Below are 24,669 nucleotides of genomic sequence, written 5' to 3'. Positions count from 1 at the left end.
ACAAGCAAGCCAGACCCAGGGTCACCAAGACCCCTGTCAGGGTCAGAGCTAGATTTAACTGTTAGCTGCAAGCATACCTCTCTGTGAGAGACCACAGATGGAGTCAGACATGTAGGTCTGGGAACTTGGCTCCAGCCCAAATTGAAAGTGAAGCTGAGGAGGCAGCAGCCTGCAGAGAACACCCCTGCTGCAGCTCCTGAATGGATGCTGGGTTGTGCCCCGGTGCCTTTTGTGGCACAGGGAGCAGGTAGGTTGCACAATGCTGAGCAGCACCAGACTTCTCAGGTGTCTTGGTTCACAGGTATTGTTTTGTGTATCTTTGTGTCTACTACTTCTGGTCATATTTGAGTTGCTGACAGGCACTTATTATCCCCATTGATGGACTGAGATACAGGGCACCTCAGAACCATACTTGGTCTGATGGCTGTACATGTCTAAGCTAGTCCCTCTGTCTACTGTGACATCCAAGGCCATGGGAACAAAGGAAGATTTAGAGTCCTACCCTCTCAGGTGCTTATCCTTGGCTTCATGTGCAGTCAGTGGAGAGAAGCTATTACAATGCCTACAAGAAGTAGGCACAATATACCATGCCTGACCTGTCCTAGGCAACACTGACAGTTTGTGGCAACACATGGAGTCAGAGCTAGATCCTTGACCATTAGCTTTTCTTTTCTCTTCTTGACACCTACAGCTCTTGCTGACCTCAGCTTTAGTTATGGATGTGGGTATTTAAGAATCAGGCTTCATATTCCCACAAATGGACTAAAATTATGTGTAGTAATTTATGCAGGTCATGAGCATAGAATGTATGGAGAATGAGTGCTCCTTCCATTACATCAGTCAGACATCACTTCTCTGAGTTTATTAATGAAAAAGAAACTGTATATTAGATTTTCATATTTAAGCCATAGAAACAGCTGGGGGTCCAATAATATTTTTATGAAATCTTAAAATTGTGAAAGGCTTATAACAACGTCTGCTGGGGAGAGCAGCTAAATCAGTTTATAGAAATGAGACAGACAGCTATGTAAAATAATTGACTCAGTGCCTGCTTGCGTATACAACTAATTCTCAGCCAATAACAAAGAAATAGATTCTGTAGGTGTTCTTGAAAAGTGTCCTCTAACTTTCATTTCAATTGACACTAGAAGTTGATGGCTGGTGATATAGAATTGTTTAGTTCCAAGTTGCTGTTTCCACTCTGCATTGGTTGGTTGTCCATTGTCTGGTTGGTGATCCATTTCTGTGACATTTTATTAAAAAAAAAAAAAAACAGGGAAAACATAGATTAGTCATGAAAAGAAGTGGTAGGGAAGAGAAAATTCTGCCATTAGTCTTGCACTGGAAGGTCCCTTGGCCTTCAGGAAACCATAAGCACTCAATCCATGCCACTGGTCAGTAACTACTGCATCATAAAGTATAAGTTTTTAAGGAAGGGGGAAAAAAAATTGAGCCTAGCAAACTCTTTGGTACTTCATCTTCCTTTACACTAGTTCTATACAGAACAAACTCTGTTGGCATCTGATTTACTCAAGTCAAAAGGAGCAGTTTTTCTCTGCAGTTTTTCTAATACATTTTCATGTCTCAGTTGTGTCATTGTTTTTTGGGGGGATTTTTTGCTAGGCAATATTAAATACTTCTACGGCTAAGCTGCTTTTGTTAAAGTAATATATATGACAGCAATGAACTGGACCTTTTCCAGAGCGGAAGCTTTTACAGAGACAGAAGCCAAACCAACAACAGACAAATAAAATGTCATAGAATCACAGAATCATTAGAATGGTTTGGATTGGAAGGAACTTCTTAAAAACCATCTAGTTCCAACCCCAGGCCATGGGCAGAGACACATTCCACTAGACCAGGTTGCTCAAAGCCTCATCCAACCTGGTCTTAAAAAATTCACGTTCATCCAGATGTTAATGAAACATTAATGACCTTTTATAGTTTGGTTGAAGACCTAAGGCAGTGTGATTTAACTAAAGGCAGCCATAACAAAGTGAATAGAACTGGAAGGGCTAATCCCGCTTTCATTAAACAAATTGTCTATGTTGTGGCGTGTGTGGACTCAGTCTTAGAAACAGGCTGAATTCAGCCCTGACAATCTCCCATCCTCCAACACTTTGTTTTAACTGGATCAGCTCTCTGATCACTAGTTTTTTATTCCTGGGTTTATTTTTAAGCCACACTGTATTTTTTTTATTTTTCATTTTTTCATCAGGGGCTAAGCTTGTGGCTATTTGAGGCTTCAGAAGAACATCTTTCTTTGCAGTGGAGAGTCTGCGTCAGCTATGAATGACAAAAAAAGAAGGCTGAGTCATGGCAAAAATTTGAAATAAGTCAGTGGGAACATTTGAGAAACAGGAATTTATGCCCCACCATGGAAGAGCAAGTGGACTATGAACCAAAAATGGCTAGGGCATAATTTCACTGGAGGTACATCAAGGGTAGCTTTGATTCTTTGAGGTGAGGCAAACGGTTCTCAAGTAAGACACACATGGCCCATGAAAACAACACATCCAAGTGCTCAGCTGAGAAAACCTGCCCATTGCCTGAGGAAGGGCATTCAGAGTGAAAGAAGTCTGGGCTTAGGTTAACTGTAATGGTCAACTTTAAATGCTGGGAAGATAGACCTGCTAAGCAACTTCTTATTTGGGTTGTCCATGATGAATTTATGACACGTTGGTGGAAAGTGAAAGCTTCTTTCAAATAAGAAAAGTTATCTTTGTGTTCTTCACCATTTATGTGTCAAAGCTTCATTCTGGATTCTATTTTAAGCAGTAATTCTTTGTAATGGTGATTGTTAACATGTATGCTTTTTTGTCCTCAGAGATCCCAAAGAGCTGCTACAGATTTCATGTAAGATCACTTTGTTGACTTTGTTGATATTAATGTTTTAAGTATAAGAAATCTTGAGCCCATGAGGATCTGTTCCTGTAGCACCTGCTGCATGCCAGTTCCATCAATTCCATATACTAATCTAAGCCCAATGTGAAAGACTTTTTATTTTCTTAGCTAGGCACCAATGGCTGGGAAGATGCTTCCTCTTATATTTGAGCTCTTTGGGAGACTGTTATAACTAGGAACACATAGATCTATGTTTTGCCTTCTGAAGAAACACAACACGGAAGTCCTCAGTCCTAAAACCATCTCAAAATCTATTTTCTGCTCTTTGGTCTTTTAGACAACTTCACTGCTAATATTGCAAACATGAATTTCAGTCTTGATGGCACTGTCAAATCAGAGGGCTGAACTGACAGACTTTGCACTCTTCAAGGACTGTCATTTGCCTGAGATCCATGAAGCTTAAGCTTCTCTTTCTCCAGTTAATAAAGAATATCTGAAATGGAGCACAGTAAAAATTCTCATTCTCATATTTTGGGTTTGAAGCAAGTCCACTTACTTTTTAAGTGTACTAACTTTCCCCTTTTCAGCATTTTTTTTCTTTTGAGCTTTAACTCTTCACATAATGTGAGCAAAAGTCTGCAAAGGACAAGCTGGGTGAGAAGCTGTCACTGCTGTGGGGGAATGTATCTTTGCGGCGAGTTTATTACGACCACTCTGTGTTTCTCTTTGCTCAGGGAAGCCGTATGGTGCAGATGACTTCCTCCCTGTGCTCATGTATGTGTTGGCTCGCAGCAACTTGACTGAAATCCTTCTGAATGTGGAGTATATGATGGAGCTCATGGACCCTGCTTTGCAGCTAGGGGAAGGTAGAGTACAGTGTTTGCTCCTGGGATATTCACTCTAGAAATCATTCTCTACCTCGCTTTAGTGTTTGTGAAAGTGGGGCATCGAGGCTGTGGCTAGGCTTTGTGGATAAGCTTTGGCCAGACTTTTCAAATATGAAGCTCTAAAATTATTGTCAAACACTTTAGCTGATTTTGGCAATGTGGTGCCCTTAGACATCAGCTAGAAAGGCAGGGACCTAGCATAAATGAGATCTGAGTTGCTGCATTAGTAACCTAAACAGAGGTATCTAGTGTTCCTTGGCCCAAAGGCTGAAAAATTTAAAGGTCTGTGCAAAGACTTTTATTCTAATGAGAAAAGAGCACATTTCATAAACTGTATTGTATGCCTGGGGCCATACATCATTCTCATGGTGACTCTACTCTTACACGTGAGTGACCCCTTTAAACAATGTTCTCTGGCTAAGTATCAAAGTGAGGCAGAGAAAGGAAAGTTAGGTTAGAGTGGAATATTAGGTTTGGACATGAATAAAGACCTCTGCTACTAGAGGGGTAAATACCCTAGGGAACTGTGGGCCTTTCATTTCTTAAATGTAGATTGGGAAGCAAATGCTACTAACAGTGACAGGGTTATGCATTCTGAGTTATGAACACAGATAATTTGCAACCACATAGTCACTAAAGAAGTAAAATGGGTTTTACTTCAGACTTTGTTTTGAAAAGTACTGAGGTTCTATAAAAAGGTCCTGAATGAATAACAGAAGGCTACTTTTATTCATGTTAAATAGAGGTACAAATCTGTAACTAAGAGCATGTCATCCCAGCACGGTGCAGAGGTGGGCAAAAGTAAGTACTAAAAGAATGAGCAGTGACAGTGCAATCGTACTAGTGAGGGGTTTCTGCACAGGCTAATTATCCCACTGGAAAGAATTGTTAGCAGAAAAAAACAGCATTTTGCTGACATAATTAAGCTGGTTTTGGTGACTGTGTTGCCCACAGGTTCTTCATTTCAAAAGGGCATACTACCAGGCTGGTTACTGAAGACATCTGGGTAGGGCTCAGGGTATCAAAGGCAAAGCAGGCTGGAGGTTCTCTTCAGTCAAAGATGCAAAGACTGTGTGAAATGTGCTATGCCAGCCAAAGGGGGGAAATTTTGTGAGGGAGCTCCAGATCAAACTGGCTGAAGAATCACATCAGAAAGGACACTGGGAACAACTGCTGATACAGGGCATGGAATGAAAAGGTCTCAGTGAAGAAAGCTCTGAGACCATGAAGAACAGGGCTAAAATGGCAAAAAATTCAGTCGAGTTAGGCCTTTCAAAGTTAAATGGTAAAAAGTGATTCTGGCACAGAAATGAAAAGAGAACACACTAAAAGCAGAAGTGAGAAAACTGTGAAATTACATCAGGTAATACATAAACTCATTTAAAGCTGGCCTTCAAATTAAAAACTTACTTTGAACGAATTTTATAGCAACAGTGATGTTGACTAGTGGGCCAAAGGCAGGGACAGATGATGGGGAATGACTGTGTGGAAATGAAGATACTGGAAACTGAGTGTAAGAACAAATAATTCTTAAAGATATAATGAATTCCTGTCATGGAGGACTGAGAGATCTTCCTCCCTGGATTCTGAGGGAATGGATACACCAGGGTGTGAGTCCCATCACAGGGACCCCTGACTGTGCCAGAGGGAGAGAAATGCTGAATGACAGACAAGGGAAGGTAGTAACTCTATTTAAGAAAGGAAAAGTGGCACTTGTAGGGCTGCTAGCCTGTTCTCAGCAGCACTTTGTGAGAGATGGTAAAGAAAAAGAGGGTGTTTGCCGTATGCAGACTTAGGTAGCTATGGGACATTCCTCATCAGACCCACCAAAGTACAGCAAGTCAAATGGCAATGCAGGTCTCCCCTCTCTTACACCAGACTTTAAAGGTGCTCTGAAAATACTCCTCTTATATAAAATGTTGTCTTACCTACCACTTAAGCAACCAGCCGCAATGACTGTGGAGCTGATCAGGGCCTGAGGAAGAGTTACGAAACCCCAGGCGGGCTGGTGCGGGGTTTGGGTGATGTGGAAGTGCCATCTAGAGGCACCTGCAGTTATTACGAAACTTACTAAAGGCCGGGAGCCCCTCCCCGCTGACCGGCTATTTTTATTTCTCCGTTTCCCTGGCACCGCGGTTAGCGGAGCAGAAGCAGGGAATCTCCCAGAAGCCGGGGCTGGGCCCCACCGAGGACTGGCCTCTCACCGTGCCTCAGGCCAGGTGTGCTCCTGCTCGGGCCGCGCTGCAGGCTGACTCCTTCCTTCTGTTCAGAGGAGACCCTGGTGCAGCTGGGGAAATGAGCACTCTCAATTAATTCCGCACTGGGGCCATTTCTTGACATGGGTCTGCCTCACAACCAAAGCAGCAGCTTCCCAATATTCAACTCTGCCCTCTTATCAGGGCTTATCTTCACCTCTGCTGATAAACCTTCTTCTTATCATGGTCCAGCTGCTTTCTTGGCTGCTGCAGTTCATTACTTATTACCTGCTACAGCCAGCACCACAGCAGTCTTGGAGTTTCTGAGGGGAAAAGGGTGGCTGCAGGCTTTTACTGCTTTATCCCATCTCTCTGCTTTACCAAGATTTATCCCTCAGCTCTGAATAATCCACGAGTTACTCTCAGCCAACATCTAGGCTCCCAGTCTAGCTGATAGAGATGGAGGGAGCAGAGGGTGACTTGTCCTTGCAGGTCTGAGACATCCTTTAACAGTGCTGAGCCCACAAGCAGACCTGAGCTCTAAACACTTTAGCAGTGTAGCTAGAGTTGGAGGGGGCTGCATTCAGCCTTGTCATTTTCTTACAGAGTAATTACAATTGTTACTAATTTCCTTGCATTACGGGGACTGCTCAGGAGTCCAGATTACAGACCTGTTGCACTGGCCCTGATAAACACAACAAAAAGATGGCCATGCCTCAAAGAATAAACCATCTGTGGTCAAAGGCATTGCTTGGGTTTGTTTGTGAAAGCAGCTTTTGCAGTAGTTTGCCTTGAGTCTGGACAGTGACACTGCTGTGAAGCAGAAGGGGGTGGAGGACACTGTCCATTAGGTCTCCTTTCTCTTGGGTTAGTATCAGACACACCTGCACTCCCTGGCAGCGAGGCACAGAGAGTGCAAGTGTTAGGCATCTGCCAGCAGGCAGGATGGAAGTGGAAATGAATGGCCTGTGCTGGTGTGATATTCATGCAAGACCTTATCCTTTTGCAGGTTCCTACTATTTAACCACCACCTACGGAGCCCTGGAGCACATCAAGAACTACGACAAAATCACTGTCACACGGCAGCTGAGCATGGAGGTACAGGACTCCATTCACCGCTGGGAGCGACGGAGGACACTGAACAAAGCCCGGGCTTCCCGCTCATCAGTGCAGGTAGCTGGCATTGTTTGCTGTGGACAGAGCCTGAAAGATGACCATGCTCTCTTACATGATTACTGATTTTTAATTTGATAATTATTTTAAAACAAAGTTAACCCAAGTCACTAGTGAAAAACAAGAGTGCACATGTGCAGATTTCAAAATCTTTAAAAAAAACCCTCATTTGAAATATGTATCACTTAAAAAATTAATTTTGAAGTCTTGAAGTACCCTCATAACAATATACTTTTAAATACAACTGCAGAGTGATTTTGTTGTTCCTTGTCAAAGGAGGCATGCTAGGAGCAGTCACATGTGGAGAGCTGTGGTGGGGAAGCAGGGAGATCCTCCATCACCCTTAGGGCCTGGGGAAATCATGGGCTAAGCTGAGGAGATGTGAGCAGGCTATGCAGGGACAGTTCCTAGATGGCATAAAGCTGTAGGAGGACCTGAGACATCCCAAGGACCAGTCAGAGGAGCATCTTCCAGAGCCTGGCCTCTCCTGGCAGCACGAAAGACCTAACAGTATCTGGTTAGCTTTGAAGCCCATGCTGTGTATAGCTCTGTGAAGACTTCCCCATGCACAGTGGGAGAGGGTCCCAGGAGGGATGGGTGCTTTGGGCCTCCAGCCATGGCGAGGCTGGGTGCAGGACCAAGCAGTGGCGGTGCCGTGCCAGCCTGATGTCCTGCGATCAAATTGTCACCCACAGGGAGGCAGCAAAGGCCACGTCTCGGTTCTGTGAAGCCTTCACAGTGCAAAACAAAATTGTGAAAGCCAAGGGGAAAGCCAGGGGAAAGTCTCCTGAGCGGGAAACGCAGACCATATAGCCCTGTGAAAGCGCTGAGCTGATTATGTTTCCCATAGTGTGGTCAAAGTAGTCCCTGATGATCTCAGAATGCGAGAATGATGGATGGGATACACCAAACAGCCATCCAGCCCCAAGTGCTGCTCTGGCAGTAGCTCATAGCAAGTACCTACCATGGAGCATAATAGCTGAGTGAGCAAATGCTGCATTTCCCCAGAAGATTCCCACCCCCTCCAGGAGCATAAGGAGCATTTTACATTCCTTAGAATGAATCGAAGACATGCAAGCACATCCTAGCATATGTAAACAGCTCACTGATGTGTTCAGCAGGCTCCTGCATGTCCCTCTGGCTGCCTTAGTCATCTGCATTGACACTCCATAAATACAGTTTGGAAACCCATAGTCCACATATTTGACAAAACTCACTTCTGATGAGCCTGAGTATTTTCTGACTAAAATGGTTGGGAATTTTTTTAAACTTCACAGATACAAATTAAACATTCAGGTTCCACTGTGACTGAAAGCCCTCTAGATTCTGTTCCTCAGGAGTCTGGCAAAAACATCCCAACAGCAGTTAAAGCCTGAAACAGGATACAAGGAAAACAGCTGTCTCAGCATAACTTCTTCTACTGTTTCGTTACTGATGGAAGGAAGTTTGGAGGGCACACTCTCAAGGTGCTGTTTGTGTGACAGTGGAGTTGCAAGGGTCATCACACTGCCAACCCTTTCCTGTTTCTATGAGACGGGATTTTCAGGCCAGATCTCTGAGGTTTTGGGATTGTAATTCTGGTCTGTTACATCTTTGCATCCTATTTCTTCAGGAGTTGTAGAAAAGTGGGAGAAGGAACTGTTGCAGACTGCTCACTAAGGATATTCACCAAAATCAGAAAAAAGCTTTCACTTACGTGTCTTTAAAGGGCTAAGTCTTCGGTTAAGTGTTTGTTAGTTTAAGTATTTGCTGATTCAAGCTTGTCTTTCAGAAGTGAGAAAGGAGAGAATAACTGTGGCACTGGAGAATGATTGGAGGATATTTGAGGGCATTTAGGAGCTCTAGGCAGCTAGTGCTTTGGGGCTGAATGCTACCCCCTTCTGTCCGAAGACACAGTGTTAACTTTAAGATCTATCCTCATGTTTCTCTTCAGGATTTCATCTCTATCTCCTTTCTGGAAATTGGTGCTCAGTCAAGGACACTTGCTTCCCAGAAAGACACCACAGCTGAGCAGCTGAGCCAGCAGTGTGCCGAGAAGTTTGAAGTCTCCCATCCCAAGGATTATAGACTCTTTGTTTATGTTGATGAGCTTTGGCTGCAGCTGGACAAAGATGCCCTTCCTCACCATATCAAAGCGTCCCTCCTGAAATGCGAAACCAAGAAAGATTTCCATTTTATTTATAAACCAATAGACCATAAAACCCCACCAGTTCCAATTGTCAAAGAGTCAGACTTTCCCTAAGGGCTGTGCTGCTTTTCTTGTTGTGTTTGTTGTCATCCTGGAAGGGCTGGATAGTTTGTCTCATGAAATCCTCTGATATCTGCAGACCTCAGAAGGTCTCTGGAGCATGGCCTTTGACACAGGGCAGATGTGCTAATTGTAGATGCTGTCCAAATACAGAGCATTTCTCAGCAGAGTTAATTTACAGAAATAAAAAAGAGCATTCAGGAGAACATTCATCTTCTGGAAAACTTGAAGTATCAAACCTCAGAACCTCCTGCTGGTAGCCAGCCGACATCACAGAACGTGAATGCACAGTGGAGAAAACTCAGATCTTGCAGAAAACTTGACATTTACTCCATAGTAAACTATGGCAGGTGTGAATCACCTCCGTGCACAAGGCTTGTGAAAGGTGTGCACACACCACAATGCTATCTGGAGGTAAGACAGCTTTAACGCCTTACAGTATCTGTTCCCACAGTTTGAAAAACTGAGTCTTGTCTGATGTATTCAGAGGCATAGGGTTGCCATCTGTAGCAGAACTCTATCTCTGGCTTGCTGTCTACAAAATGTCATTGCCTTTGCAATCCACAGAATTACAGACCATGCAAGATGATCCTAAGAGTACATTTTCTGCCATCTGTTTCTCACTGAAATCAGGTAGCATAGGCATTTTCATCAATGTATTTTTTTTTTTTTTAAGATTGAAAGTCTTCACCATCACTTTTATGTGTACAGCAGTTTAGTCACATTGATTGTATAATAGTGTCATTGGGAATCGTGTATTTATTTCCATGTGTGATATGGTGCAACTATTTTTAAATAAGTGCTTGTAAAGAAACTTAATATTTTTCCCAGTGTAGCAAACCAGGTTAAAATTTGAAAAGCAAAAAGAGCTAGAATTAAATACCCATCCCTTTTTACCTAGATGTCATTTTCTCTAGTGTTTTTGTGACTGCAAGTCCCACCAGTTTCTTACATTAATAAATTCAGGCTGTTGTAGACAGAACTTGCTAATTCTCCTTTCTACCTGTGCTTTCAGTCATTGCAGACTTAAATTTCCCTGCAAACCTGAATTCACAATAAATTGAACCAATGTAGAAATGCATTTTCTGAAATTTCAAAACAATATTTCAGGCTTGGATAATGGAAGCAGGAGCCTTAATTGCAAGACAGATCCATGTCTTCCGGGGGCCTTCATTCAGACAAGATTCTCACTGTGAGCATTAGATACTGGATGGTCTGCATGCAAGAGGCACGTAACCTCCACTGCAGCTACACAACCTTGGGATCAAGCCTAGCAAAGCTCTGATTGGAAAGAAAGTGTGTTACTGTGGGTTTTGCTCAAAACTGCTGTTGTTTCCTCCATTAAAAATAATAATTGGGACACACTGGGCCAAGTTGCTAGAGCTCCCTGCCTGACTGCTGAAGCTCCAAAAGTAAACTGGTGTCACACGTACCTGGTTATTAAGTTCCTGGGCCTTGAAATGTCTGTGTCTGCATGCCTCAGCTGTAGCGTATGCTGGACAAATCTGCATACAGATAGCAAACCAGTGCTGTGCATCTGCCAGCTTGGGCTGCTGCACATCTTGGTGGGGAAGGGACAACAACAAAGAATAAGGAACAGTGAATAACAGTAATCTTGGTTTCAAGGACATCATGTGCAGACCCTGCGGTGTGTGACACCTGCACTGAGCTGACTCCAAAGTCATGGTTATTTCTGCTCACATGCAGCTGTCGGCGCCTCCACCTTGCCTCTGGTAAGAATGCTGGAGCTGAACCCTTCCCTTTGTGCTTCCATTAGCCTTTTGCAGGGCAGCGTGATCCTGCTGGGAGCCTGGGCTGCATTCTGGGTGGCACTCGGGATGGCATGGCTAAACCTGACACACAGGCTTCCAGTACTGTCTGACTGAGGAGATGCTGCTCTCAGGGCTCTGAGGGCACACACAGGCATTGCTGCTTCCAGTGCCACCCCAAGGCTACCCCACCCGGCCCATGGCCCAGGACCCCATATCACCTCCCAGGGCTGTCAGCTCCTGCCCCAGTGATACTGCAGCACTGCTGGTCTCCAGCTCCCCACAGCTCTGTCCCAGCCTGGCCTCTGCTAGTCCCCATCCTCAGGGAGCTGCTCAAGCCCCAGACTGGGCTGCCCCTGGTGCTACCTACTGTCCCACTCCTGGCTGTAGCAGTGGCACAGGCCCCTAGGGAACCCTCATGGCTCTGGGACCTCTCTGCCCCTACAGCAGCTTCCCCACATCCATCCTGCAGGCTGTGGCAAGGACGTCAGCTCTCATCCTTCTGCTTCCCTGGATGCTGTGTGTTGATGGATCAGTGTCAGGCCCTCACTAGGGAGGTGGTACAGGCACTCTGGCTGTGAGGCAGCATGTCCTCACCTTGCCCGGCTCCTCAGCCCACAACTATCCCTGCATGTTGGGTGAACTCATGACAGCTTCCCCAGTGATGGAAGCACTGCCAGTAAGTCCCTGCACACCAAGAGGCCTGTTGTCCTGCTTCCACCATAGGTATTGTCACTAATGTGCATATGTGCACTATGCGCAAGTCTGACCTGCTCCATGTTTGCCACACTGAGGACAATCTTTACTGTCACCCCTAGGGCTGTGGCAGCAGGAGGGTCCAACCTTTATGCAGCATCACTTACCAACTTTCCTTTTTTCTCAACCCTCCCCCTCAGAAACACTCCCCAGATCCTCTGGTTTCAACTGACTCTCTCAAAGAAGACCCCACACACCTCTCACACCCATTCCCCACACAAACCATGGGCCCAGACTAGGTCTCTGGCCCACCTCCCACTGGCCTCCTCACTCCAGTTGGTAGGACTCCAAGCCATATACCCACCTCACCTCCCATCACCTGTGCACAGGTGTCACACTGCATGGGGTTCATGTACAGCAGGACTGGGGGTCCCCAGTGCCAGACCCAGAGATGTGGGGTCTGACCAGCAGCTTAGTTCCGCTGTGGCTGCTGCAAGTTATTGTAAGCCCCAGAAGCAAAGGTGTATATGCCTACCAAAGTCCCTGGGCTCATCAGGTTATCTTTGTACAGTTAATGAGCTTGAAGTAATCTGATGGGGATGAGGCTAAAGTAGAAACATGCAAGGAAGAAAGCTAGGACTGATCTCCTGCTGGGTATTTCCGGAGAGCAACTGGACTTTGCACTGGCCAGGGCTGAACAAAAGATTGATGAAGCGAAGTGTTCCAGCACCTTGCAGTGTCCTGGGATGTCTGAGTCAGCAGCTGGACCTCAGGGCAAGAGGGAACTGAATTATACAACTGGTAAGTGGAGCCCATGGAAACCACATCAGTGCTAAAGCATTGCAATCCAAATTGGCTCAAACCAAAGCCTAGTCCCTAGATCAGACCTGCAGATCCCAGTTTTCAAAATGCAAGAGTGCCAGCTGAATTTCTGTGGGCTTTCACAAAGGCTCTCATATCGCACATGCCACATTTTCCTCTGGCATAACAACTGCAAAGCTCTGATTTGATTTGCAAAGGTTGCCAGGGCTGTCCCCAGCTCAGAGATTATTGACAGTAATGTGAGGAACTGTGCCTGGCTGCGAGCTGCCTGGAAGGAAATCCCTGTGCTAGGGCTCAGTGCAGAGTGGGGCTTGCTTGGAGGCCATGGGGCACCTGGCCTGTTTGGTCACGTTTTATAAACCACCAGCAACAACTTAATGAAACATACATCTTTGGGGTACAGGGGTGACACGGCTCCTCCAGAGCCTGACCGCAGCCCTACCTTGTCAGGGAACACAAGCTGGGAGGTGACCCGTATGATGGGATCCTGGACCATCCCAGGACAGAGATGGCTGCTGCCTCTTCAAGCTCACAGCTCAGCAGCTGGACTCAGGCTCTGTATGCACCAGGTCCATGCAGAAATAGCTTGTCTGGAGCAAACATGCTGCTGTTCTGGTGACTCTGGTGAAGGTCTGAGTCCCCAGCGTGGAGACTACCAGAGCCGTTCAGCACGTGTCTCCCTCTGGACCCTGGTGCCCGGGGTCCTGCACTGATACCTGACATTTTGGGCAGCAAGAAAAAAAACCAAACAAAAGGTCAAATGTGGGAACGAAATGGGCATTTTTAAATGCTCCATGGGGTTTTATTCATTTGCTTTGCAGTGGGGCTTCCTCATGCTGCAGCCCAGGCGAGGAGGAAGCAGTCCAGTCTGGTGATCTGTGGCCAGCCCTGGTTAGTCAAGATGGTCACGCCATGACTCGTGCTCTGGCCTTCACATGAGCCATCAGCAGACAGGAGTGTTTCAGGAGACTCTGACCAAGTAAGGTTGTGCAATCCAGTCAAGGCCTCCTCAAACACTCATTTGCAGAGAAACATTGTGCAACAATCACTCATTTACTCACAAGGAAAGGATCCCAGTGTGAGAGGGAGGAAGAGGGAGACCTGCTGAACCCAACAGCTTCTGCAAAGAGAAAACTAAAAGTCCTCGTGACCACTTCAAGCACAGGTCTTCCTGAAGGCCACTTTGCACCCAGTGATAACATCTCTCAATAATTCACTGAAATAATTACATCAACAGGTCATGTATAACCTAAAGTAAAAACCACTGAAATCAAAGGCAGTTTTCCTGCTGAATTCCAGAGCTTTTGGGGCTCATTATGCATCAGTCATGAACTGCACTTTGAAACCTGGCACAAGACTGGCTTTTTTCCGCAGGCCTGTGCAGGGATTCAGGCAGGCAGGGGCCAAGGGGCCACTGGAGGCCACCAGTCCAATCCCTGCTCAAGTGGCCCTGCCTCCCAAAGCTGCTCAGGGCCTTGTCCCCTTGGTGCTGCTGCTTTCCCGGGCTGGAGATCATACAGCCTTGATGGGCCCTGGTCCAGTATGTTGGATGCTGGATTTGACAATTTCCTCCTACCTGGCTGGTGCAAAGCCCGAGTCCCACTGGAGTCGCTCCTTGGATGCATGCTGCTGCTATGAGATATTGGCCAGCTCTGCCTGCAGGGCATGGGGTTACAGACTTGTGAGAGTTCTGTTGTCTCCTGACTCTTTTGGGGGCTCATGTCTCTAGGAAGGAAGTGGCCTCTGATTCAGAACTGGCCCTGCTCTTGCCATGAAATGCTGCTCAGTCAGGACTTCAGCTTAAGTGTCTTTTCCCTCTGCTGCTCCTCCATCCGTATTCTCCCAGGGCAGAGGCTGAGCTCAGGAGAAGCCTTAAGCCTCCTACCCTGCAACGGGCATGGCTGCTCAGCTCTAACCTGAAGCTGTTGTGGTAGAAGATGCAATTTGGTTTGGACAGAGCTAAAATAATACGGGAATCTAAAATTAAAGTGCATTATCTCCACCTCTAGGTGAACTACATTCTGCTTTATTGCCAGTAGAGAAGGGACAGCAGTCACATGCACTCTGAACAAAGCTGTGTCCATGTAAGCTTGCATTGTACAGAAACAGCACAGAGTGTTCTGTGGACGCTGATCATGTCCCCTGCCCTCCAGGTCCTCTCAAAGGAAAGCAGTGAACTGCTGTGTGCAGTACATTTGGCACAGAAGGGCTGGGGAAAGGGCCTTGAACTCTGTATCAATAAGGAGGACGGGAAGCCCTGGCTGGTGCAAAGGACACTCTTCTGTGGGTTACACATGCACACCACTCCTCTGCTCAGGAACGGGTTTTGTAAATAACACAGCCCCAGCTGTGCCCTGCCCTGCCTGGTGAGGATGGTTTTCTGGAGAACCTGATTGATAGTTTTCCAGGTTTTGCAGAAGTCATTTCTGCATCATGGCATTCTAGGATGACGGCCTGAAGCAGCTGCATGCCCAAAGGAAGAGTGAGGGTGCCTGCGCTTACCCAATACACCACCACAAGATACTCTGGCGTAAGACCAACCTTGCACAATCCTATTTTCTTTCTCATCCGGTTCTATTACCATCCTAAGATGAACAGCCTGCCATGCACACACAAAGCCTGTGCAGTGCTATTTGGAGGCCTTAAAACAAATGTATTCATCAGAGAAGGTTTTTTCTTTTTCCTTCTGTGTCCTCAGTGACTGCCAAGGAAATGGGTCTCTGGATACAGACTGGAAATTCAATAGCACGCTGATTTTTGTGCGGCAGGAATAAGAACCTGCTGCATCTCAGATGGTATTGTGGGTGCAGTGACATCTTCAGCAGACTGCCTCCGTGTTTCATTTCAGCACATCCCTGAGGGAAGGAGCAACGACTCCATGGGTAGCATTTCGAATGGAGAAGCTCTGGAAATCTTGCAGGAGGAAAACAGACAGTCATGTTTCAGCTTTGCATCCTCAAAGCTACACAGGTCTGCAGAAGGGCCACGAGGTACAAGTGCCGCCTGGGTGTCACTAATGCATGAAAATAAAAATCAAAATGGTTTGGGTTGGAAGTGACCTTACAGATCCAGTTCCAACGTCCTGCCATGGGCAGGGACACCTTCCACTAGTCCGGGTTGCTCAAAGCCCCGGCCAGCCTGGCCTTGGATGTGTGCTAGCAGCTGACTGTTCATCTGATAATTACTTTTTGAGGCCTACTTATAATACCTGGAGACTCTTAAAGTGAGGTTATGTGTGAAAAACCCGGAGGACTTTCTGTTTTGGGTTTTTTTTCCCACCTCTGCATTCCAGATATGAAAATCCAAAAGACCAAAGGCCTCTTCTGAATACTTGATAAGAAAACGGGCATTTCTAGAGGGTGAAGAAAATTGTTAAAGCTACAAAGCAATTTCTAGGGCACAGAACAAGTCTAAAAGCAGAGAAGTGTAAAACTTAGCAGATTTTATGCATATATTCAAACAGGGCAGTGAAGAAGACATTCCCGTTCTTTCCAAGTGACTGGGGGCTCTTAGTTGCACTATTTTATGACAGAAGCCAGACTGCCTAAAAGCTGTTCCATGTGGCCAACCCTCCCTCCTGCCATCAGGGAAACACATGCAACACATTCAGGCAGTCAGGAGTTTCATACTCTCTTTAGACTTCTGCTTAAAAAAACCCAACCAGCTTTACAGCTGAAAAGAAACAAGAAGCAACCCAAAAGCAGTACATACCCGAATCTTCAACAAACCCCAAGGTGCAAACTTTCATTTCTTAATTCAGTAAAGCCTGGGTCCACCTACTTTCACCTTTTTCCATCCATCTTGATGCAAGCTGTGTTCTAGGCTTTTGCTCCTTCACTCAGCACACAGCTGAAAGTGCTAATGTCCCTGGCTTTATCTGGCTCTTCTTTATATAGAAGTAGCTTTACTTACAGTCCCTATAACCTCTTTTCTCTGAGCAGAGCTAGCCAGAACTCTCTCTCTCGAGGATGCTGGTTTAGTTTTTAATTATACTTTGTATTTTTCCCATGGAGAGGTAATTTTGCATATAACATATTCTGGAAAGAGCCCTGAAGTATTTTTATATCCTATCTCCACATGTAAAAAGGCATGGACAACCTGAAACTCCTTTGAGTCACCTCATAGCCTGTGATCTTCCCCAGTTCTCATTTTCTCAGTCACCTCTAAGGAATGGTGCCTTCAAATGTGACTTCAGGCTTTTGATACTTTTGTTGTTGTTGATTTTGGGTTGAGGTTTGGAGGTTTAATTTGTTGGGGGTTTTGGGCGCTGGGGTTTTTTTTGAGATGACCTGCCTTATAAAAGGCTTACAAGGGACAGAATTTTAATGTAATATCATAAAATTAATTAGGTCTCATTTATTTTCAAGACACAAGATGTCTAACACTGTATTGCCCTGTAAGTTGATGACACCGTCAACTTCATTTTTATTCACAGGCAGTTCCCGTACTCTGTGACTTCCCACAGGTTTGCATGTATATACATTTAATTGTAATACACTGTTGCTAAATTTACAGCATTAGGTATTTGTGTTTTTCTTTGGGAAACAGTGCTTTCTACCCACAAAGCCTTTCACTGTTCACAGTTTAACTGTGCTGTTCACATCTAATAGCTCTCAAACACAACTAATTTCTTTAAACTCTTAAGAAGTTAAAGCTTAAAGAACAAGCTTTGGTTTCTTCATTCTTTACCAGTCTGCAAATTAGTCACCACAATGGAATTCATTAACTTTTCTTGAAAAGCTTATAGTTAGCAATAGTATTAAAAAAAAAAAATTCCTGAATTAACAACTCCATGTTTAAATTTAGCACAGATTTAACAATCACTGGTAGGTGGCCTGTAGTGCTCATCCAGAGACTCCGAGGAGCATTGCATTTGAAGCAAATCATCCATTTGAAAGTTCCGGGTGGTCTGTCAAGCCGGCAGGCTGGCAGCAGCTGAGGACGCAGAGGAGAGCACATGTATTGCTCATGGTCAGGTACTTCAGCTCCCAGCACAGTTCCGGTACAGTGGTTGACTCTTTCATGTTGCATGTACTTAAAGTCTGGATTGTTACAGTTATGAGATGTTATCACTTGTACTAAGGGTTATATTAGGGACTGCTGTTTCCATTAATACCCAAGGCACACTTTATCCATGGCCAGGCATATTCTGCAACAGAGAACAATAATGTTAAGAAACTTTTTAGGTCCTGTGCTCTCAAACCTCCCAAACTGACTGCAGCAGGATGCCATCAGGAGTGGGGGCAGCAGTTCTTCACCTTCAGGGTTGCACGTGAACGCTGCCTAAATTACCAGTCTGCCCTCCCCTTCCCTACTCCTCTGCTTTCCTCTGTCAAGTTTGTTCCTCTCACGACTCACAAGCTAGGATCCCATCCTCTGCTACAAACTCCCAAGACAGAATTCCACCACTACCCATCCCTTACCTCCAGACCATTATTTTCCCTCCTTTCCTAACACAGGCTCATAAATGCGGGCCCTTTCCTCAACAGAATGGAGCAATGCTGTGATCTGTTTGAGCCAGCAGCTGAGGTGGCAGTAGAGAAAATACAGCAGGTCCCAACCTTGCCTCTGGGTAAGATCACACAGGAGTTACAGGGCAACACCCTTGCACCAGTCATGCTATTCTGTTATGCGGTACACTGGGATCCTCTGACTGGCTGTCATTTCCCCTGAGGCTCTTCAACAAGGCAACTGAAGGGTTACTGGGGAAATGAATCATTACAAGTGGGAGAGAACTAAAAATAATATGTAGTCAAAAATAAGTTTTCATAACTTTAGAGGAAGAACTTTAACTGACTAAATGGTCAACAGAGCAGAACACACGAGAAGCTTTTAGCATTAAGCTTCCTCTGCCTATTAGCTTCTGCTTTTTTAGCCATAGATAAAACCACACAGTGTATCTGGAAGCTTCCTTACCTGTCAATGGGGTATCCTCCTTCACAAACGTTGACCAAGGCATACAGCTGTCTCAGTGCATACTCATACTGAAATGAACAAACATTGGTAACCATTTCAGTGATGAAGAGCAGGTATTGTTTACCCAAAAGAAATCATGGAAGTGATTATTAATATTCAAGGTGTTTAACTGCCAATCTAGCACTGGACTAAATGGATCTTTCTTCTGTTCAATTTGCTCTTTGAACTTCATTAGGTAAATTCAGCTGTTGCTACACAGTGGTCCCTCAGGCAAGGCTCACCCATCTAACCAATTTCATTCAAAAAACCCTCACTTAAACAACAATAATAATTAAAAACTCCAACCCCAAATAAAAAACCAAAACAAACCCAACAAAGCTAAGGGGGAACTCAAATTTCAGAGCAATGCAGCTGCCTAATAGCCTGGTTAATTAGAAGGTCCAACTGAATGACTGCTTTTCACGTGTATACAGTACTTGGATCTTGGCCAACTGCCAGGTGATCCCACAGCTTTCTGCTAAACTCAGTTAATTTGCTGTTGACTCATTTTACCACACGCCACTGCCCACTTGGGTTACCTTGCCTGACATCAGGGCTGGGTTTTCTGGAATAGGAACTGACATCTCATTCTTGTCTAAACAGTGCTCAGTACAACAGGATCTGGCCTTCAATTGGGATCCCAGGAAGAGTAGACAGTAATAAAACCCCTAAACTAAAAGGTGGCTCTCAGGAATTCAACAAGGCCATGGAAGTAGCAGCTAGGCTATTGCAATGAACTACGCAAGCCACAATCATGTACAGAAATCTAACGTACTGGAATTGGGAATTCACAGTGGTGGTGCTCGGGTTTCTGTTTTCCAGTAAAGATGCCTCAAGCAGACTTATTTAATACTGGGATTTCTGCAGAGGGAGGTGATGAGAGGACAGCACTCATTAGTAAAAATTAGGGATTATTTTGGGGTTTGTTGTTAGTAATCTTCTTGCTTATCTACAGGTGTAGTGGAAGTCGTTTCCTGTTTCCAAAAATATTCCTTACCCTTTCTGCACAACTAAGCTGTATGACTGCCCCTAAGCTACCTTTTTAAATAAAAGCTGATTTTGCAGACATGCTAATGATTTCTGTGCTTGTTTTTACCAGAAGGTTTATCTAATGCTTGACTTACCACGGCTAAGTGCCAGTTGAAGCAACGAGTTTTGAAGTGGTTCACCGCTGACTGGTAGCAGTCATAATTGCTGATGGTCAGTCTGTCCGACAGAATTTGCTTGGTCTGTTCTTCTGATCCTGTTACTAAGGTGATTATCTTTCGCATGGATTCTTGGATAAATTCTCTCACCTGCACATAAAACAATAAGAACCGAAACCATGTTTTTTCTAAACCTAATCTGAAGACTGAAATGTTTCTTTTCTTTAAACCTCCATCAACTCTTGAGCTTTTAAGGGAACCCAATTTTGCCATTTCTTTTTAGCACAGCTTTTTGGACCTTAAGACACAAATGAAAGCTAGGGAGACAGAAACCCAGACTCCTGGCTCCCAAAATCATACACTGTCTAGCGTTCCAGCAGAAGAAAGAAAACACCACCAAGAACAATACTGACTACCATTCTGCAGAAGCTATTTGATTTGGGAGACTTCAGTTCTACTGAGACAAGAATTTCTCTATTACCACCGAGTAAGTCTTCCAAACAAGACTCCCTATGGATACAGATGAGGAATTTCATGGCAATAAAAGCTGAAACTGACTTTTGCATTTGCTTACATTTTCCTAGATAATCATTACTGACTGTGCCTTGTGGAACACATCCCTGAATTTTAAAGGAAGAGTAAACCATCAGCCAGAGGTTACCAGTCTGAAACGGAATTCTGCTGCAACTTGCAAAAACTGCAAATAATCCCATTGGCTTCAGGGGTGTTACTTCTGCTACTGCTTATGATGGAAACAAATCTGACCTGGTGTGTAGTTCAATGATTTAATTTTTTGTGCTTACCTCCAGGTGTGCTTTCATTTCTGCAGCAATCTTCTTAGCCTCATAAATGTCATTGGTAACCATCAGCTTTCGCTTCATGATTGCAAGAGGCACATCAGGACTAGGCGTTAGGTCATAGTGTCCTACAGGTGGCAGAGAGACGGGGATAGCTTTCTTCCCCATGCCCTGAAACTGCATCACTTTCATGGAGGAGATGCTCTGAGGGTTAGAAAGTAAACAAATGGAAAATGTCAATCCCCTTCAGTGGGTAGTCTGTCCCTGCTTTGCCATGCAAACCTAACTCTCTAAACTTGCTACATTAGAGAAAATAAAGGAGATGGTAGAGTTGTGTGTGGGTGTGCACATCTTGATTTTTTCAATAAAAGGGCGAGGCTGCCAAGAATTTGGGAACTTTTATTTCCAAAACTCGCTGTGGGAAAAAAGATCTGTCAGGTTCAGTAATGTGACTTTTTTTTTTTAATTAACAAATATTTAATCTGTTGAATAATGGGACTACTATCAATGATGTATCACCTCTTAGCTCTTCCCATGTGAAGGATCAGTGTACTTATTCACATTTCATCAATATTCATAATATGGCTGGAGGTGATAAATACCCTTCTTATACTTGTCTGAAGTGTTACATCTCTGGAGGAGCTTGGAAGACAGCTCACATCCTGACTCCCTAGATTAAAACACAATACCAGGCTGTACTTCTTTTAGTATCATCTCTTAAATGCTCAGGGGTCTTCTGAGATGAACAGTTTCATTTTCTAAATCAACCCTGCCAATTTACAGCAGAGCTTTGGGGAGCGGGGTGTGTGTGTGTGTTGTTTTGAGGTTTTATTTGTTTTGTTTGGGGTTTTTTGGGTGGGTTTTTTTAAGGTGTAAAAGTATAGAGCACAAAAGATTTTAAGATATATCTGACCAAGAAGCCCACTCCTATACATACTCTGTTTCCATACTGCATCACGTGGCTGGTGTTGGTTCGTTTCTTCACCAGCTGAAACTGCTTGTGGAGTGTTTCTTTTCTTAGATCCTCCTGTATGAAGAAAATTCCATGTGGTCACAGATACTTAAATTCAGCTATTCTAAAAACGCAAGGAAACCTGGAAAGGTTCTTAGCTGTCAGTATGGAGAAGGAAGTATAGGCCAAGAACTACACAACCTTTGAAAGACATAAAAGTAAATATTGAAACAAAGATTTGACAGCATATTCTCAAATTGCTTTTAATGATCTCCTCATCTCCCAGCAAATGGGCAAGAAGGGAACGGGCTAGCATACATATCCCAGATTTGTTTCACTGTTTCCTATTATGCTAACAAATGGGTTACCCACAGTTCACTAAGGATCCCTGAAGCAGAGGTACAACCTACTGAAGTACCCGAACTTGTTTAACATATTTGGAGGTGTGGTCTCAGAAAAGCAAATCCGGGTTAGTGAATTTCAAACCAGAAGTTAGGCAGTTTCTAATCTTATAAATAACAAAAGGAGACAATGTTTCCCAAAGTTAGTTTCAGAAAGAAATTTAGTGACCCAAACAAATAAAGATTATATATGGTTCTGAATAGTAGATAAATACTTTTATCAAATCAATTTGTTGATTTCAGTCTCACATAAAAACAAGTATTTTCACAAATCCTGTAAAGGAGCTACTTTTAAAAAGCTAAGTAATTTTTCAAGCATGGAAATGCAGAAACCTCATCTAAGTAACTTACCATATCTGAATCTTCCATCCAATTCACACTGTACCAGTCCCCAAGATAAGTCTGCCTTTCATCATCATAGTAACATGCATACGAAGACTCTCTGGGATTGGCAGCTGTTGTGGCATAAACTGTAAGATAAATAGAAAGTAATTTTTTTTTTAACTCCCTCCACATGATTTAGTACTGAGCTGCACGTGATATATTTGTCTAAGTGTTTTGGCTTTCAATCACGTCCTTCTAAATAGCAGGAAGGAAAGAAGCCTGCTAATCACTCTGTTCAGTCGACCTCAGTGCTGCTAGAATACTTTTAGAATACTGTTAAAAGAACTCCTTCCTTGCTGCCAAATGTGTGGTCTGGGATGTCTAAACAAGAATATACACTTCTAAGGAGAAAATCTACTGTTTGAAGAGCTGCCTGAGAATACCTGTGCATTGACAACATCTATACATTCATTTTCTTTATTACAGTAATGATGCCTTTTCCCCAGACTTGAAGTAAACCCTCTAAATCATCTTTTCTTCTAGAAAACCATAGAAAGGTTTGGGTTGGAAGGGCCCTTAAAGCTCACCCAGTTCCAACACCACTGCCATGGGCAGGGACATCTCCCACTAGACCAGGTTGCTCGAAGTCCCATCCAACCTGGCCTTGAACACTGCTAGGGATGGGGCAGCCACAACTTCTCTGGGCAACCTGTGCCAGTGCCTCATCACCCTTGAAATGCCACCTTCTAAGTAATATCCTTTCTTGTATAACACTCTACACTGAGAGAAATGCAAAACAGGCCTCTAGAACATCTGCCCCAAGCACAGTGTTCCAGTAAGTCGTCTCTAACACAACATATGTAAACACATCTTACAGGCATTAAGACAACACCTATTTTTGCTTTTTGCCAAAAGTCAACTTGTAGCATACTCGTGCAACTTCATGAAAGTCCAAGTTTCAAAATGAGAAAGGGTTAGGTATGCTTTTATAGAGCTATAGTGTTGTTTCTACTCAGAATGCACCTAAAGTTCAAAAGCCAAAAAAAGTCTTAAATCTTGTCCATGTAGTAAAGTGCTCCTCTTAGCCCCTTTAAAATGTTTACCAAGTAACCTGTTAGGCTTTGCACTTCCCTACTGAAAGCTGCCAAAGACAGCTTCCTACTATCAATTATCAATTTTCTGCTTTGTAAGTCCATGGCAGAGCTGGTGGTGAAACCAGAGAGTCCTTGGACTGGAAATTCTGAACAGAACAAACTTTGGAGAATGCAGATTCTCTGAAGATTTATTTTGAACTATCATCAATATGAAAGACTGTGTGAACTTTCTGTAAGCCTTTGACAGGGCTATAAGAAGTCTAAGCAGGTGCCAGGCAGCACACTCCACGGCCAAAAAGCCAGGAAGCCATGGATAGGCACATGGCTGGTCTTCCCTGCAACCACAGCTTCAAACCTACAAGAAAGCCAGATCATTCGGTCTCCCTGCCACAGAACAGGGGTTTGAAAAGAACTTCTTGTCTAACCAAGGCTGAGCTCCCAGCTCTGCAGCAGAGAGCTCAGAAACCCTGAAAAATCTGAGTTCCATTTCCTGGGTTATTATGCAAATGAGTAGAGCAAAATTGACCAGCCTGGTGTCTTCTGAGTGCCTTTGCTACTCAATGAAAGTGATAGCAGGAATTTCACACCCACCGTTAGCTGTGCTGGGGCTGAGAAATGTCAGTATAACTTACTACCAGTTAAGGGCAACCCCGTAGTTCCTGAAAACAAATGTTTTTCCAACTTCTCAGTTGCAAGAAAAAGAAAGCCCCAGTAGCGTTTGTAAGACTCCATTAATTCCTTAAAATGAATTTCCCATAAATGGAAAATATTACTTTCTCTAATTCTTGTACTCCTTGCTAAAACTCTACTCTATTAAGACTTCTACTGCCTTGAACCTACCCTTGACATGCATGGTATCTGTTTAGGTCTGTGACAAGTTGTGACATTCAACTCCAGTAAGTTAACTGATTGCTCACCATTGATATTATCAGCCAAATGATTCATCATAGATCCAGACTCACATGCTTCAATGTAAAACACCATCTGTAAGATAAACCAGAGTCCTTAAGAAATTCCATGAGGACATGGACAAAAGTCCTTCAATGCTTTTCAGTGGTAGCTAGATGGTCTGTACTGCTGTACCTGAAACAAGAGATATCCATAATGCTCTAAAATAAAGAAAACAAAAGTAAGTAGTTCAATTTTTAATTTTTTGGGAACTAAAGTATGTGGAAAGGGGAAACAATCACAATGAAAAGATGTCATTAATCTCTACAGAACCCATGGGGAACTACTGACTAATGTACAAAGCACAGATCAAATACACAATCACTAAAGAGTGATACAACATACACAGACACAGTGTGCACAGTAATGCACCACTCCTGAATGTGGTATTGCTGGAACCAATAGCTATTTCCGAGTTC

General features: G+C 44.1%; 2 protein-coding genes and 1 long non-coding RNA gene across 12 annotated transcripts in view; 1 reads left to right on the top strand and 2 right to left on the bottom strand.

The window, feature by feature from the left end:
* The window catches only part of RIN3 (Ras and Rab interactor 3), a 68,167-nt gene extending 57,351 nt beyond the window's left edge, over positions 1 to 10,816 (top strand). For 4 of the 7 annotated variants that reach the window (XM_065685639.1, XM_065685638.1, XM_065685641.1 and 1 more), the window contains 3 exons: positions 3,579 to 3,710; positions 6,936 to 7,099; positions 9,033 to 10,329. In XM_065685639.1, coding sequence (XP_065541711.1) covers positions 3,579 to 3,710; positions 6,936 to 7,099; positions 9,033 to 9,341 — 605 coding nt within the window. In that variant the 3' untranslated portion in view covers positions 9,342 to 10,329. Of the gene's footprint in view, positions 1 to 2,827; positions 2,857 to 3,578; positions 3,711 to 6,935; positions 7,100 to 9,032; positions 10,330 to 10,457 lie in introns of those variants that run through there. The other 3 variants (XR_010613916.1, XR_010613918.1, XR_010613917.1) reach the window with 3 other exon arrangements.
* LOC136017383 (uncharacterized) lies at positions 858 to 12,368 on the bottom strand. Of its 2 annotated transcripts, none has more exons than XR_010613919.1 (4): positions 12,177 to 12,368; positions 10,781 to 10,908; positions 8,796 to 9,242; positions 858 to 1,243 (listed from the first exon to the last, which is right to left on the bottom strand). It is a non-coding gene; the product is annotated as an uncharacterized LOC136017383 (long non-coding RNA). The 2 variants fall into 2 exon arrangements; XR_010613920.1 differs by having other exon boundaries at positions 12,182 to 12,368.
* Positions 12,369 to 16,970: 4,602 nt separating this feature from the next.
* LGMN (legumain) overlaps positions 16,971 to 24,669 on the bottom strand; it is a 30,353-nt gene continuing 22,654 nt past the window's right edge. For all 3 annotated transcript variants that reach the window (XM_065685636.1, XM_065685635.1, XM_065685634.1), the window contains exons 8-14: positions 24,220 to 24,286; positions 22,236 to 22,354; positions 21,469 to 21,558; positions 20,538 to 20,735; positions 19,714 to 19,884; positions 18,551 to 18,618; positions 16,971 to 17,783 (exon numbers count right to left, since the gene is read on the bottom strand). In XM_065685636.1, coding sequence (XP_065541708.1) covers positions 17,744 to 17,783; positions 18,551 to 18,618; positions 19,714 to 19,884; positions 20,538 to 20,735; positions 21,469 to 21,558; positions 22,236 to 22,354; positions 24,220 to 24,286 — 753 coding nt within the window. In that variant the 3' untranslated portion in view covers positions 16,971 to 17,743. The remainder of the gene's footprint in view (positions 17,784 to 18,550; positions 18,619 to 19,713; positions 19,885 to 20,537; positions 20,736 to 21,468; positions 21,559 to 22,235; positions 22,355 to 24,219; positions 24,287 to 24,669) is intronic.

This window comes from Lathamus discolor, chromosome 6, assembly GCF_037157495.1.
Source record: "Lathamus discolor isolate bLatDis1 chromosome 6, bLatDis1.hap1, whole genome shotgun sequence".
Taxonomy (NCBI): domain Eukaryota; kingdom Metazoa; phylum Chordata; class Aves; order Psittaciformes; family Psittacidae; genus Lathamus; species Lathamus discolor.
Note: the sequence above shows the minus strand (reverse complement) of the source record. Positions and strands in the feature narration are given on the sequence as shown.